The sequence below is a fragment of the Lepidochelys kempii genome, chromosome 1, assembly GCF_965140285.1.
Source record: "Lepidochelys kempii isolate rLepKem1 chromosome 1, rLepKem1.hap1, whole genome shotgun sequence".
Classification (NCBI taxonomy): Eukaryota; Metazoa; Chordata; order Testudines; family Cheloniidae; genus Lepidochelys; species Lepidochelys kempii.
This window is the reverse complement of record NC_136380.1, coordinates 309,936,032-309,950,777: the sequence shown is the minus strand read 5'-3', so window position 1 is coordinate 309,950,777 and position 14,746 is coordinate 309,936,032. Positions and strand designations below refer to the sequence as shown.

The 14,746-nt window shown below is 39.5% G+C and overlaps 1 protein-coding gene across 5 annotated transcripts in view; it reads right to left on the bottom strand.

Annotated features, from left to right (window-relative positions):
• The window catches only part of PTPRZ1 (protein tyrosine phosphatase receptor type Z1), a 194,664-nt gene that overhangs the window by 26,676 nt on the left and 153,242 nt on the right, over nt 1–14,746 (bottom strand). For all 5 annotated transcript variants that reach the window (XR_012156806.1, XM_073328200.1, XM_073328201.1 and 2 more), the window contains exons 13-14: nt 12,074–12,218; nt 2,135–2,226 (exon numbers count right to left, since the gene is read on the bottom strand). Coding sequence is in view for 4 of the 5 variants with exons in the window: in XM_073328200.1 (XP_073184301.1) it covers nt 2,135–2,226; nt 12,074–12,218 (237 nt within the window). In the remaining variant the exon portion in view is untranslated. The remainder of the gene's footprint in view (nt 1–2,134; nt 2,227–12,073; nt 12,219–14,746) is intronic.

Here is a 14,746-nt window from a genome sequence, read left to right as displayed (position 1 = left end):
TGCCCATTTATGACCATGACCGCAGAGACCCTGAGGAGGGAAGAGGGGTATTTTTAAAGTGGTAACAAGACTGGCAAATGCCAACCAGGCCTCCTATCTACTGTGTGTAAACAAATATTTGCAGCATTCCTGGAGCACGGAAACCTCTTGATCTTAAAACAAAGCAGGCTCAGAAACAAACAAATCAATCCCTGCTGCTCCTGTGGCATCTTGCCCTCAGGGCTACTTTAGCTATAGATGCGCAATAGCTGGGGAGGGAAGGGCAACACTGGGGCCATGGACAGTAAAGGAGAAAGGAGGTTGCTTGCACTTGTTTTTTATGGGCAGTGCTGAGCTGGCCCCCAGCTAGTTCTGGCTACAGGAGTAGGTCTTATCATTATTTGGCAGGTGCCATCGGCACAGTCCAAATGGTTGGACTAGTCCCCAAGTCCCACCCCAACAATCCAGAGTGGCCTGATTCATGCTACAGATCTCTAGGGCACGTTCTGTACATCTCTGGCATGTGGATCTCCCATGGATGCTAATGAGAATGCACAGAAGTAATAAAGAGTATGTAATAGAAATGGATGGTGTTTGCATTCAGTTATAATAAAAATAATACTTAGCGGTTGCATAGTGCTTTTCCTGCTCAAACTACTTTACCTACATTAGACTCATATGAGCCTTTCACATACTGTGTATTGAGTAGCCTTACATAATATGTCAATAGTTCTAAAAATACAATGATTTTAGAAAACATGTGCATTAGGAAATCTAAAACTTGCTCACTTAAAATCTATCACACAACACGGTAAGTCAGAATTATTTCTGCAATCTTTAGAAGTTTTCCACAAAAAGTTCTGTCTATTTTTGTCACTTTAAAAGGTTCTTTTCACCTGTTTTAAATTAACATTCATTACTATTTTTAGTAAATAAAATCCCCAGTACCATAACACATACATGAATTACACAAAAACAACTGCAGATGCAATTCTCCCCAGGACAGTGGAACGTTATATTTCCTGTAAAAACAAATGGCACAATGACACTGCAGTACAGTTATTGACTTGGAACCGAAACAGCCTTTCATGAACTACTCTAACAAGGCATGACAATGGCTAACCCAAAGTAAATAAACAAAACAAACAAAAATGGAACTTCTGCATGACATTCAGGCTAAAATCACTCGAGAGAATTGTTTGAATTTCTGGAGATATACCTATTAGTTTTGTGATTAACTATTTAAAATATGATGTTCCTCATGTCCACAGCTGTCACTTGGCTAAGAGGGAACACTTTAAAAATGTCTACTTTTCAGTTACAAATAGTAATCAAATGCTTGAGATTTAATAAATAATATGTATTTATTCGTTACCTATACAGATACCTGGCAGATTTTGTGCCCTTTACTCACTGTGTCTTACTCCCCAGTAATGACATTGTTTTCAGTGGCACTACTTATGTAGTGAGGTACAGAATATGGGTCACAGATTTTTGTAGAAAGTTTCATTCAGCACATCTCCCAAGCAGCCTCTATCAGAGGGGGTCTTAAAGAGCCCTGGCTGTAAGTTAAAGGTACTTTATTCCTGCAGAACATTCAGGTGAGCCTAATGACAGTAGCATTGTCTGACTCCCCGGAGGGTGTCTCCCCCGCTCAGGTACAGCTGTCTCCATGAATACAAAGGGGTGCAAAAAAATCTCAAACTCTAACATTTCCAAGCAGTGAATCGAACCATGTTTATAGCTATTGGACTGTGCATGAGGAATGGTTATTGACCCAAAAGCCATTTGCCAGATCATCCTGTTTAATGACAGTACACTTTAATAAAAAGAACAGGAGTATTTGTGGCACCTTAGAGACTAACAAATTTATTAGAGCATAAGCTTTCGTGAACTACAGCTCACTTCATCGGATGCATAGAATGGAATGTATAATAATAAGAAATATATATATTCATACAGATAAGTTGAAGTTGCCGTACAAACTGTGAGAGGCTAATTAGTTTTTATCAGCAGGAGAAAAATTTTTTTGTAGTGATAATCAAGATGGCCAATTTAGACAGTTTAAAGTATTAAATATTAAAGTACACTTTAATATTCACCACATTTTTTCAATGACAAACGATAATTCATAAAATATTTCAAAACAAATTACCTAAAACTGGGAAGACTGGTGCTGAGGGAGTGGAAATCACTCTAGGTGATGTGTTATCTTCTAAATAAAAGTGAGCAGTCTGGAAGCATTTCCTAAAGAAAAAAATCATATGTAAATATAGCAAATATAACATGTTTTCTGAGATGTCTTCCTGGAATATTGGCAATATGATAAAAAAAATTAAACATCTGAGAACCTCTTGTAAGGAATATTGAAATGCATCTGTTAAAATATAAATATTCACTGTAAGCACCACTATATTGCACTAATAACATTATGCCTACAATTTACGACACCACATACCTGCACATTAGCCCAGAAGATCAAATAGTTTATGCTACTTTTACCTGTACCAGAGGCAGAAGATCGAGCAGACATCAGCCATAGTGAGAGCCAAGAGAGTGTGAATCTGCACCTGGAACCACTGTAGATGCCGTACAGTAACTTTCAAGTGTAATGAAATTCCATTGCCCTATTCACTCATCCAGATCCACATGATTCTACTCCTTTCGTATTCTAGGTACTGTACTACTCCAAAGCTGGAATCCTCACTGAGAGACCTTTCCTACCACAGGTACTGAATTCAATAAAAGGTAATATGCTGCGTAGAAAACAAAACAGAGGCTCACGGTTCTGTTATAACTGGGGCGGGGGGGGGAGTTGCTTCTTAATGTAGCCATCACTCTGAGCACAACCAAGGAAGTCATCATGATGCAGATAGCTGAAAGCAGGGGAGTTTATGATTCCAACAGATGCTAGCCGTGTTGCAGAGGGTTTAAGGATGAATACTAATAGAATCAACCTTAACTATGGCCCACAATGTTACTTGTGTCTATTTCCATACCCCAGCTGTGAAGAGAATATGGGTAGCATCTGCTAAGAGTATAAAACAAGCTATTCAAAAAAGTAAATAACCAACTGCTGCTTTAAGCACTGCACACCCTCCTTAATTAAAAAACTCACCAGATAATTAAACTTGCTAATAACATTCTTTGCTGTGGGTCATTTAATCTATTTGAAACATTACTCACAAGTGGTTAACTTTAAAAAGAGATACCTGTTTCAGGGAAAATATTAATCTCATTTTATGTTTATGAATTTCCATTTGCTGAAAGCCATTGGCTAAAATGGTTTTAGAGTCTTTTGCCATTTTGTGAGGTTATTGTTATTCTAAATTCTACTTCCATATAATAGTTTCTCCAAATTAATAGGATTGCACAGAGAAAATATACCTTATAATTAATCTGTGTGATGGTATAATGAAAAACAGTTATATCCAGCTTTTGTATGTTAAAACAGGAGCTCCACTTGCCAGAACTCAGTCCCTCTTACTATCACCCAATTTTATGAGACCTATTAAGAAAAAAATTTTAGGAGAGAAAATTCTGGGTTTACATAGGGGTAGATTTGAAGGTGAATCAGTGGATAATGAACTGGGGTAAGGACAGTAGATTCTGCTGTGGGTTAGGAGACCTCTGCCAGGAAAAAATGCTACTTCTTCTCCATCATCTCTCCCCTCACTAGGCCATTCATGACACTGCAGTTAGATATCTACTTTTCCTGCCGCTCTGATAACATAGCCCTCCCTTTTGCTTCAGTTCCCAAATTCCTCCATTATTTTCCTATCCCATTCCTCAGTAATTTCAATCTCCTTGATTTTAGCTTCATGGCTGTCCATACAGTGGTCCCTGCTTACATGTGGCTTTCATTTCACCCCATCCCCAGCCTTGTGAATGTATTTACACTGATTTCATGAAGATGCACCCATTGCTCCCCCACTCTACGCTTTGCCCATCTCTCAAACTTTATTCTGTGCTCTTTATTTCCCATGCTGCTCCCTATTCCTACTCCATTCTGAAAACGGCCTATGTGCAGAGCTGAGGACTCCCCTGGTGAACAAAGCTCTGCAGAACCTTACCTATGATGACAAGCTAAATAACATAAGACTATACAGTATAGAGAAGAAGAGGCTGTGGAGACGTTAGCATTCTCTAGAAAAACATAAATGTAGACCACAGACACTTGGGTGAGAACTGTTTCAACTAAGCATTTGGGAAATATGTAGACATTCCTGGAATGATTTTTTTTTTTATTCCTTCAAACTGTAATCAGTGTCTGAATTTTTTTGTCCCTATAGCTCCTGACAGATTCCCCTCTAGGATTCTAGGGGGGTAAAAGGATAGTTACATGAACAACAAAATCATAGAGTATTAAAGGAGGTTGAGGATACAGAAGGGAGATTCACGTGACAGCCAAACTTGGGGCCAAGAAGGAATTTTCCCTCAAGGAATATCAGCAAGAGCCTTGGAGGATTTTTGGCCATCCATAGGAGTCTTGAGCAGGGATTATCCATTATGTACTTACTTTATTTTGATTTAGACAAATAAAAAGCGCCCGTACACAGGCTCTGAGCACCCTGCCACTGACTTAAACTACAACATGAAATATAAATCTCAGTCCCCCTTCTACTAAGAAGCAGCTCTTAATCAAATACTAGCACCCCCGCGATAGCCGATAACTCAATCCACTATCTTTCTTCAGAGGCTGGGTAAAAAATGTGGGTGCTCCAGTGTGACCTGACAGTCAACTTAATGGAAGAAGATCTTAGCTATTTTGAATCAGAATCAAGAGGGCATCCCAGAGCCTGCTGGAGAACACCCTGGCAGCCACCTCTGCTTTAATATACTGTATTGAGAGAGATCTAGCACCAGTGCCCTCATTGACTGCAACTCCATCTGTTTATCACAGTGAGATAGACGGTGTGTCAGGTAGGCTGCTCCCAGGCCCAAGTGTTGGTGCTCAGCACCTGCTGCAGATCAGGCTCATTTAAGATGTCTCAAGGAGGACACCCCAAAAATAAGGCACCAAAAATCACTAGTTATTTTTAAACATCCTGGCCTGATACTCAGTGCATTGTGCATTTTAACAGGGTGTGCTTATTTAAAATATATGAATAAATAAAAATAACAAAAGGAAAATCTAAAAAGCTTGACGCCATTGTTTCTAAAGATCTTGTTCCATTAAGTGTATACAGTCACATTACAGTGTTTTGTCACATTTCTGCATGAAAAAGTTTAAATTGGAAAAGATTTGTGTAATGATTTTCACATCTAAAACATGCTTTAAAGCATTCTAGTAACATACTGTGTGTTAATTATCCCTTGTAGCCTCAAGTAAATTATACCCTAAAACATCTGGGAGAAAAAATTCAAAGCATCCTACTTAATCTAGAACAAGATTCAGACTAAGTATTCCATCTGCTCTGCATCAGCAGTGAAAGCCTTCATGACTAAGCTAAGTGTTGATAGCCATGTCACTTCCTGATTATCACTCATCTTTAATGAAAAAAGTGATAACTGTTTTAAACTTGCAGGCAAAAGTCCCATCAATCAATCTTAACCTCATTATTTAATTTACACCTTTTTACCTCAGTATTTTGATCCCATATCTAAAACTGTGTAATTCATAATTCAGACATTGCACTTCTTAGCACATTCAGTTAAAACCCAAGACAGTATTAAAGATGTTGCAATAATTAAAAGAGGCTATAGCAGGAGCGTAAGACAAAGCAGCAGCACATTAAACTGCCCTGAAGAAACTAGAGCTGAGTGAATAGTTTAAAAAGAACAGTTTAGGGCAAGACTGTGACTTGGACTCTTTAACAGGGGCTTACGGGGGAGTAACAACCCCTCCACCCACCCTTTCACCCCTCTGTAGATGTGCATAGACCTTGGCTCTGGGCATGCAGGAATAAGTAGGTGCTGTGTGCCTATTATTCCTTCCCTTCTGCTGAGGGCAGGGAGCAGACAGAGCCTTGGCTCTAACCTCCAACAGCTGGTCAGTGCAGCTCAGCTGGCAAGGATGATGGTGTAATTTGCTGCTAGTATAGGATAGGGAAACTTTCATTTTTCAGAACTGGGATTTTTTTTCACCCAGTGACCCTAAAATACAAATTCCATTCACCAAAGTAGAAAGCCATCAATAATGAAATTTGGGCCCAGAGCATCAGACATGAAATCAACAGAACCAGCAGATTCAAGCATTCCCAATGAGGCTCTGAATCTTCTATCTGTTTTCTTGGTTTCATGTATTCTATTTTTGGATGAAAAATCCTCCCAAAGGCTGTACAAAACGATGTATCCAAAGGGATAAGGCTGTGAAATAAATAAAAGGATCTCTTTGCCTACTTCACTGTAAACCTAGACTGTCGAAGAGAAAAGACAATGATATTGACTGGAAACTCATTGCCTGAGTTACAAGAGGCCTTGAACGACCAAACTAGAGGGGGCAAAATTATACATTTTTATTTTATATATGGAATCTGAATAAAAAATATTAGAAAACATCAAAATTAAAAAGTTGCCATTTCTGCCAGTCAAGACAATTTTTCATCATGAAAAGAGTGAACCTCTGTCTCATGAAATAGTCAAGAGTTGTTGTGAATTTCTCCAGGTGGAAGTTCAAGAATTCTTTACTAAGAACAGAGTTAAACAGCTAAGTTAGTTTTCTGCTGGCCACAACTGCTGTTTGTTTTTACAAACAATTTGAGGGGAGAGCAAAATAATTTCTGCATTTTCCCATGAATCTGACAAACAGGCATTTGTCAGCTTTGCCAGGGATGATTCTTTTTGACTCATCTTCAAACCAAAGACCTCCACTGGGTAGCTGGACTATCATTTTTTGTGAACACTGTTGTAAATAAGCATACAGAGATAAGTTTCTTGCAAGTTTAAGTATTTGATGAGCAATTTGGCCCACAAAAAACAAAAAAGGCTCATATTGGGTATCAACTATCAGCTTAAAACCAACTAAAGCTGAGCACGAGAATTGCTCTGTTAGGGATTCAGTTGTATTATTCAGTTCTTCCTATAGAACATTTTGCAAGTATAAAGAAAATAAAATTGTCCTATAAAATTAATGTCCTTATTTTCCATTGACTTTAAAAAGATCTGTGGGTGCTCAGCACCTTTGAAAATCAGGCCACAAAGTCCAAATTACAGTACATGATATTTAGATTTCATTCCTTTTAAAAACATAGAAAATACGTTACTGGCTTCAGCATAAGGTCAACAAAATTTTCTCTTGAAGATTAACAAAAAAGAGCTCCATATTTTATTTTGTAATACATGGGAAATACACAAAGGATTAAATTAAACATCTAGAAGATATTACTGCTAACGGGATCTTTGCTATATTTTGAAAGACTGGGTTTCAAAACTGTGCATTCTCTGAGAAAGAATACCAAATGAACACAATGTCATTTGACAAGAACAAGCTCATAACATGTGTAGGATTACTAAAACTACACCATGCAATCCGGGTCTTAAAGTGTATGGCATTGTTTTCTTTTGTAAACAGGAAAGATTTCGAATACCATTTAGCTTTAAAAATAAAGCCTTTTGAAGATGAATATGAACATTCATGTTGGACAATGTGAAACTAAGAGAAGCCTGTCAGTAAAATGAAGGAGAGTTAACCATAAATCCCCATGGTAGAATTCATAATCAACTGACTAGAAGTAATCTAGGAAATGAGTTGTGCAATTCTTCTGGACATTAACTGATTCCTTTCCAAGACTCACTCTGAAGATGAAATATTTTAAAAACATCATTTTTCATACACCAGCTCTAATACTGTCAAAGGCTGGACTGCTAGTTACCATTGTAGCTTGGGAGACTTGGGTTCAATTCCCTGCTACACCACATAGTTCCTGTGGGACCTCAAGCAAGTCACGTAGTCCCTCAGTTCCCTATCTGTAAAATGGGAACAATAGCACTTCCCTACCTCACTGTGTCGTTGTGAGGCACAGTCTATTAAAGACTGTGAGATGCTGAGATACTACAATGATAGAGGCCAGATACATATATGAGATAGATAGATAGATAGATAGATAGATAGATAGATAATAGTAGTGTGTCATTATTCCTGAATTTATTCATTTTGTATTTGTTTTACACTTGTCATGCAGCTTCTTTGTTGAGTGATATTTTGACATGACAGTCTATTAGAATATAACACTATCACTTTATACCTTTATCAGGACATTTTAGAGATGGCTTAACTAGTGGTGTGCACATGAGTGAAACTAGATGTAACTCACATGCATAATAAGTGGAAGAGGGTGGCTATAGGAAAAGAACCAACAGGAGAATGTAGAGAGGTGTAAAATGTAGCAGGTCCCCTGTGCTTTACCTGACACCTTATATTTTCTGTTGTCTGTTGTTACAACTCCACCCTCCCATATCCTTGGTATGTAACTTACAGCCATTTGCACTCATTTGTGCAGATTTGGACCCACATGTACCTTACATTTATTATTTACATCACTTCTGAATTTATCCCCAATTGTTTAAATTTCCATGGATTCACATTATTTAAAAGACAGTAACACAGATAATATAAAAAGAGTACTTGTGGCACCTTAGAGACTAACCAATTTATTTGAGCATAAGCTTTCGTGAGCTACAGCTCAATTCATCGGATGCCTGCATGATAATATATCAGCCATGGAATGCCCTCCTTCTCCTTTGTACCGCTAACATGTATCTTCACTCCACTTCAGTCCCTCCCTTTAGATTTCCTTTTCCCAGGTGCATATCAATGATAATACAAGATAAAGAAAAAGCTGACCCACCCTCCAAAAGACATAATGGGCAGATTCAATCCTGAGCTACACTGACAGAGAAAGTTCTTTGGTGGCAGAAAATCCATCTGACAGAGGGTGGGTTTAGAATGATGCGCAGTGCCTGTAGGTCCCCCTCTGCTAGAAAGCTCAGAATGGCTGGTACTGGCCAGGGAGGGCCAGGAGACACACTGGCAGGGCAACCATGAGGTCCTATTGGAATCAAGAATTATGCTCCGCCAGTCAAACCCTTGAGGGAAAGGTGGTGGTGCAAATACTGACTTCCTTCCCCTAGGGATGGATTGCCACCCCCAGACACAATGGCCCAGGCTGGCCAAACTGGCCCAATATCTCTATTTGCTCACATCTTTATCTTCTGTGTAAAGTTGGTAAAAAAAAATGCTCAAGTTTTTTTTAAAATTTCAACAAAAATTTTTAAGAATTTTTTTGTGTGTGCTGTTTTCTGACCAGCTTTGAGAATCACTTGAATTTTTCAAAAAATTCAAACTTTTTTGGTGATTTTTTTCCAAAAAACTGTTTACATTTTTTACACAGCTCTACTCCTGTGTCATGTTATATGTTTGCTTGGACCTAGCAGAATAGGGCCTATGACAAAGTGGGAATTTTCTGTCATATTTTTATTAAATCTGTGTGTGCCTCAGTTTCCCCCTATACTTTGCACTGGTAACCAGTGATTGGGAAAATGATTAAGTTTACTCTCAGGACAGGCAAAAAGACATAGGTCTGTGTGTCATCTCCCTGTCTGGGTGCAATGAACAGAGTCATTAAGGAACTGGTTGAAACTGACCCAGGCCAACAAGGCGTAGAGAGACAACAGACGCTCCAATGACTCATAGATTAAAGTTATCAGTAGCGAAGCTGAGCAGAGACCCCAGCTCAAGAACAAAGGACTGAGAGGTGTAAATTAGGGGAATAAGTGTGGGCTCTGAAAGAAGCTTGAGCTCTCTCACCTGCGAACTGACAAAGGAAGGATATCAGAGAGAGACACAGAGTCTGAAAATAGAGTTCACTACAGGTTGGTGAATTGCTCTGGGCTGACCAGAATGGACTAGGCATTAACCTTTATTTCTCTATGCCAGTGGTCCCCAGACTTTTGAGGGTCACGCCCCCCCCTTGTCCCTGTCCACACACCCCCACCTCCCTGGAACTGGGAGTGGGGCTGCGGCTCTGGAGCGGGGGCGGGGAGAGGACTGGACATACAGACAGTGGTAAGGGGGCTGAGGCTGGGGCTGCAGATGGGGGTGGGTCTGGAACCGGGAGCACGGCAGCCAGAAGCCAAAGCTAGGGGTGGGAGCAGAGCTGCAGGTGGGCTGCGGTGGGGGCTGGCAGCCTCACCTGTGGCCAAGTGCATCTCCTTTCTCAGCCTTAGCCCCAGGACGGGAATGGAGCCATGGCCAGCAGCAGCGGCTGGCTGGTGCAGGGCCGGCAGCAGAGCTGCGCTGAGGCTAGGGACAGTGCCAGGAGCCAGGGACGCAGCTGGGGACAGGGCCGGAACAGAGCTGGGGACAGGGAGGGGCTGAGTGGCACTCTGTCCCCACCCCCATGGGCTCTGGCCTGGTCCCTGCTGGGTCCTCCCCCAACCCCGAAGGTTCCTCTGCACCCCACACTTTGGGGACTTCTGCTCTATGCTAACCTAAGGACTGTTAATGCTACTACACTCCAGATGACTAATAAACCCTGCTCTTTTGAAAACATTGCTTCAGTGTCACTGGGTGAGGTGCCTTAGTTCCTGAAGAATCTCGAACCAGGGGTCTATCTCAGTTGGATTCGCTGAGCAGAGCTCATGGTGTGAAGCAGGAGTGCTGAAGCCCCAGAGGATTAGTCTTGGAAGGTATTGAGGCTGCATGGCCTACCTTGAAGGAAGAGTGAGACTCCTTAGGTGTCTGGCACATTGAAAAGTTCCTCCAAGAGACTGTTCAAAAGCTGGGGGGCATAGCGTTAATCCTGTGAGTCCATGACAGGACACTGTTCATAACTGGGATGTTTTGGCACGATCACAATATAAATAATAACCTGGGATCAGACAGCTTAGAACCACAGTATAACAGGAGGCTTTAGGGGAGGAAATCTCTGCAAGGGAATTTCTCCCTAATTGTCCCAGGGAATAGGCCATGGAGCCTCTGGAACTAGAGGACTACCAGCATTCTGCATGGATCTTGGGGGATCCACGGGAGGGCAGGGCTATCCTCCTGAAGACGTCTGTCTCCTCACTCACTTTGGCCCACAGAAAACCTTGTGTACAATGGAGCCATGCTTCAAGGTGGTGGAGCTAAGCATAAGCAGACTAAGCAACTGCTTAGGGCCCTAAGCAGCTCAAGGGGCCCTTGATTTAGTATTACCCCCAAAATACCATTAATGTAATTTAACATGGACTTTTTAACAAGTGCATTAGTATGTGTTATGTTGGCTTTTATTTTGGTTTGTGAAAATGATGCAATTCATATTTTTAAGAGGTGTGGGGTAAGAGGGACTCCAAAACATTCCTGCTCAGGAACTCTAATGGGCTGGCCCTGCCTCTGGCTATTAGAGAATCCCCTAGTTATGACTCTTGTTTTCTGTGGAATCCCCACTGGGCCAGAGGAGCACAAAGTGCAGACCCAGCATCTGCTAACCCTTCCACTTCATATGGGACAGTGGAACTGTGTGTGCTAGAGAAAGAGAAAAGGTTCCAGCCCTGGTCACCTGTTGTACTGTTGGCCTAATGTAGGATCTGTGCTTGCATGGAAGACCCTTAGGTTAGGACCTGTAACTTCCTCTGCTTTGTACATCTCCTTCCATGCTGATGGTGCTCCGTAAGTAATTTTAAAAAACGGAAAAAAATAGCCATGTAAAAAAATAAATATATTACTATACACTTAGCTTCACTGCATTTTAATAGGAGTTAAGAGCTAATCCCGCAGTCCTTTACAAAGTTCCCACTGACATCAAGAACTCCAGGATCGGGTACTAAATTTATAAATCCCCTACAGATACATTTCTGGTACATCTGGAAAAGGAAGCTGTGATGTTTAATTTTGTTTTTCCTATATCACTTAATTCCTAAAGGTAAACAAACAATCACATCAATTATTTGTTTTTTAAAATCTCTTGATATGCAAGTGAACATTTTAATAGCTTACCAGAAATGGGTATTACTGCAATACAAATAAATAATTATAATAATAATAATAATAATAATATCTGTTAGAAAGTCAGGATCCAGTCTGATCTCTTGCAAATCTTCAGTAATGCCAATTACATTTTTCTAATCAGGACAAAATCTACGCTTTGTAGAACTGCAAAAATAAATAACTTACCTCCAGTATATGAGAATACCCACAAGAATCACTAGACAGATAAAAGTCAGAGCTGATACGACCACAAGTGGTATAACTGTCTTCTTCTCTGATTCCAGACTCTCAGCTAGACCAATACGAGACTCATGGCTACTATTACTTGCCTCTGTAGTCAGAGAAAATTGAAATAATCCATATTTAAATGTCAACAAAAAGCACAGCATAACTGAATGTGTTTATAAGAGCCTTAGGTAATGTCACTTACCGTTCTAATTTTTACTGTGTAGCAGAAAACATACATATTTGCAAACCAGTTTAAAGAAAATAAGCAGACAGAAAGTATAGCAAAGTATCAGAGTTTATGCAACACAGCATCCCAGCAGGGTAGAACTTCTTTGTAAAAATGCAGATTGTTGTTAAAATATAATTTCAAGAAGAAAATGTTTCATTTTAAATTTCAATTAGCCGACACTCAGTGCTTCAAGGGATCTGAGTATATAATATTGAAGTGTTTAAAGATAGCTTTCATATTATATTTTTACTCATGTAATGCAAAACATTGTTCTTTTGATCAATAAATATAAATGGACAATGTTCTTAACATAGCAAATAGCTACATGACTGCTAAATTGCAACTGAAATTGCAATATTTTAATATTTTGTCAGTTCTGTAAATTTGGTCTAGCGATTCATGAGAGAAATCCTGCTTCCACTGAAGTCAATTCAATTGAGCCAAATTTCACTCCTTACTTGGCTTTTTACAGAGAATCAAATTATTGTATATATATTGTATGTTATGGATCTGACAAGTTTCTATTAGCCAGATGCCTGAAATGCTCAGGCCCAGGAGTGCATTAGGATTTCAAAATATATTTTTAGTATTTTATTAAAATAAAAGAACATACTAAAGGGATTGGCCCTGTAACCCTTTCTCAGGTTGACCGTTAAACTTGAAGTCAATGGGATGTCTCACAATAGTTAGGATTGTGGGTTTTGTCCCAAATGACCGTTTTTCTAGAGAACGTCGTTCACCCATATCAATGTCTATGATCTTTACATTATCATCACTGCAAATGAAAAGGTATTTCACAGTTGTTGGAATTAAAGCCCCAATATTTCAAAGAGCAGTGCATGGGCAGACCCCTGTGCCCATGCAGAACCCCAAGTCAATGGGGGCAGGAATCTGCCTGTGTGGAGTCAATTGCAGGTTTTGGGCCTAAGGGAGTAATTCTACAGTTCTACTTGAACAAAACTGCCCTTAGATGGAGGGTTAATGGGACTTTTGTCCTAGTAAGGATGTCAGGAGCTACTTTCTGAAATGCACAATACTAGAGCTGCTTGGAAATTTGTCTATGAAACAGTTTTCCACTGAAAAATGGTGTTTCATCAAATCTGTAACTTTTTGCAAAACGCTTTATGATTTTGACAGAATTTTGTTTCAACTTGGGGGAAAATATGTCAACATCGTTGGAACAGAACGTTCTGATTTTTCATTTCAAAACATCTTTTTGTTTACATTTTTAAATTTTATTTTAAAAATAGATTGAAAAAATTAAAAAGATCAAAATTGAAACATTTCAAAATTTCAATAGATTTAAAGGCCACAAAGAGCCATTGTGATCACCTACTCTGACTCTCTGTATAACACAGGCCAATTGAACTTCCCCCAAATAATTCTTAGAGCGTACTTTTTAGAAAAACATCCAATTTCAATTTAAAAATGGTCAGTCATGGAGAATCCACCACAATCCTTGGTAAATTGTTCCAAAGCTTAATTCTCTCAGCATTAAAAATTTACATCCTATTTTTAGTCTAAATTTGTCGAGCTTCGTCTTCCAGCCATTGGATTGTATTATAGAATCCTAGAATCATAGGACTAGAAAGGACCTCGAGAGGTCATCTAGTCCAGTTCCCTTTACTCATGGCAGGACTAAGTATTATCTAGACCATCCCTGAGAGGTGTTTGTCTAACTTGCTCTTTAAAATCTCCAATGATGGAGATTCCACAACCTCCCTAGGCCATTTAATTCAGTGCTTAACCACCCTGACAGTTAGGAAGTTTTTCCTAATGTCCAACCTAAACTGCTCTTGCTGCAATTTCAGCCCATTGCTTCTTACCTATCCTCAGAGGTTAATGAGAACAATTTACCTCCCTCCTCCTTGTAACAACCTTTCTGTACTTAGAAACTTTTATCATGTCCTTTCTCAATCTTTTTGTCTCCAGACGAAACAAACCCAATTTTTTCAATCTTCCTTCTTAGGTCATGTTTTCTAGAACTTTAATTATTTTTGTTGCTCTTCTCTGGACTCTCTCCAATTTGTCCACATCTTTCCTGAAATGTGGCACCCAGAACTGGACATAATACTCCAGTTGAGACCTAATCAGTGCAGAGTAGAGTGGAAGAATTATTTCTCATGTCTTGCTAACAACACTTCTGCTAATACATCCCAGAATGATGTTTGCTTTTTTTGCAACACTATTACATTGTTGACTCATATTTAGCTTGTGATCCACTATGACCCCCCAGAGGCCTGTCTGCAGTACTCCTTCCTAGGCAGTCATTTCCCATTTTGTATGTGTACAACTTATTGTCCCTTCCTAAGTGGAGTACTTTGCATTTGTCCTTATTGAATTTCATCCTGTTTACTTCAGACCATTTCTCCAGTTTGTCCAGATCATTTTTAATTTTAATT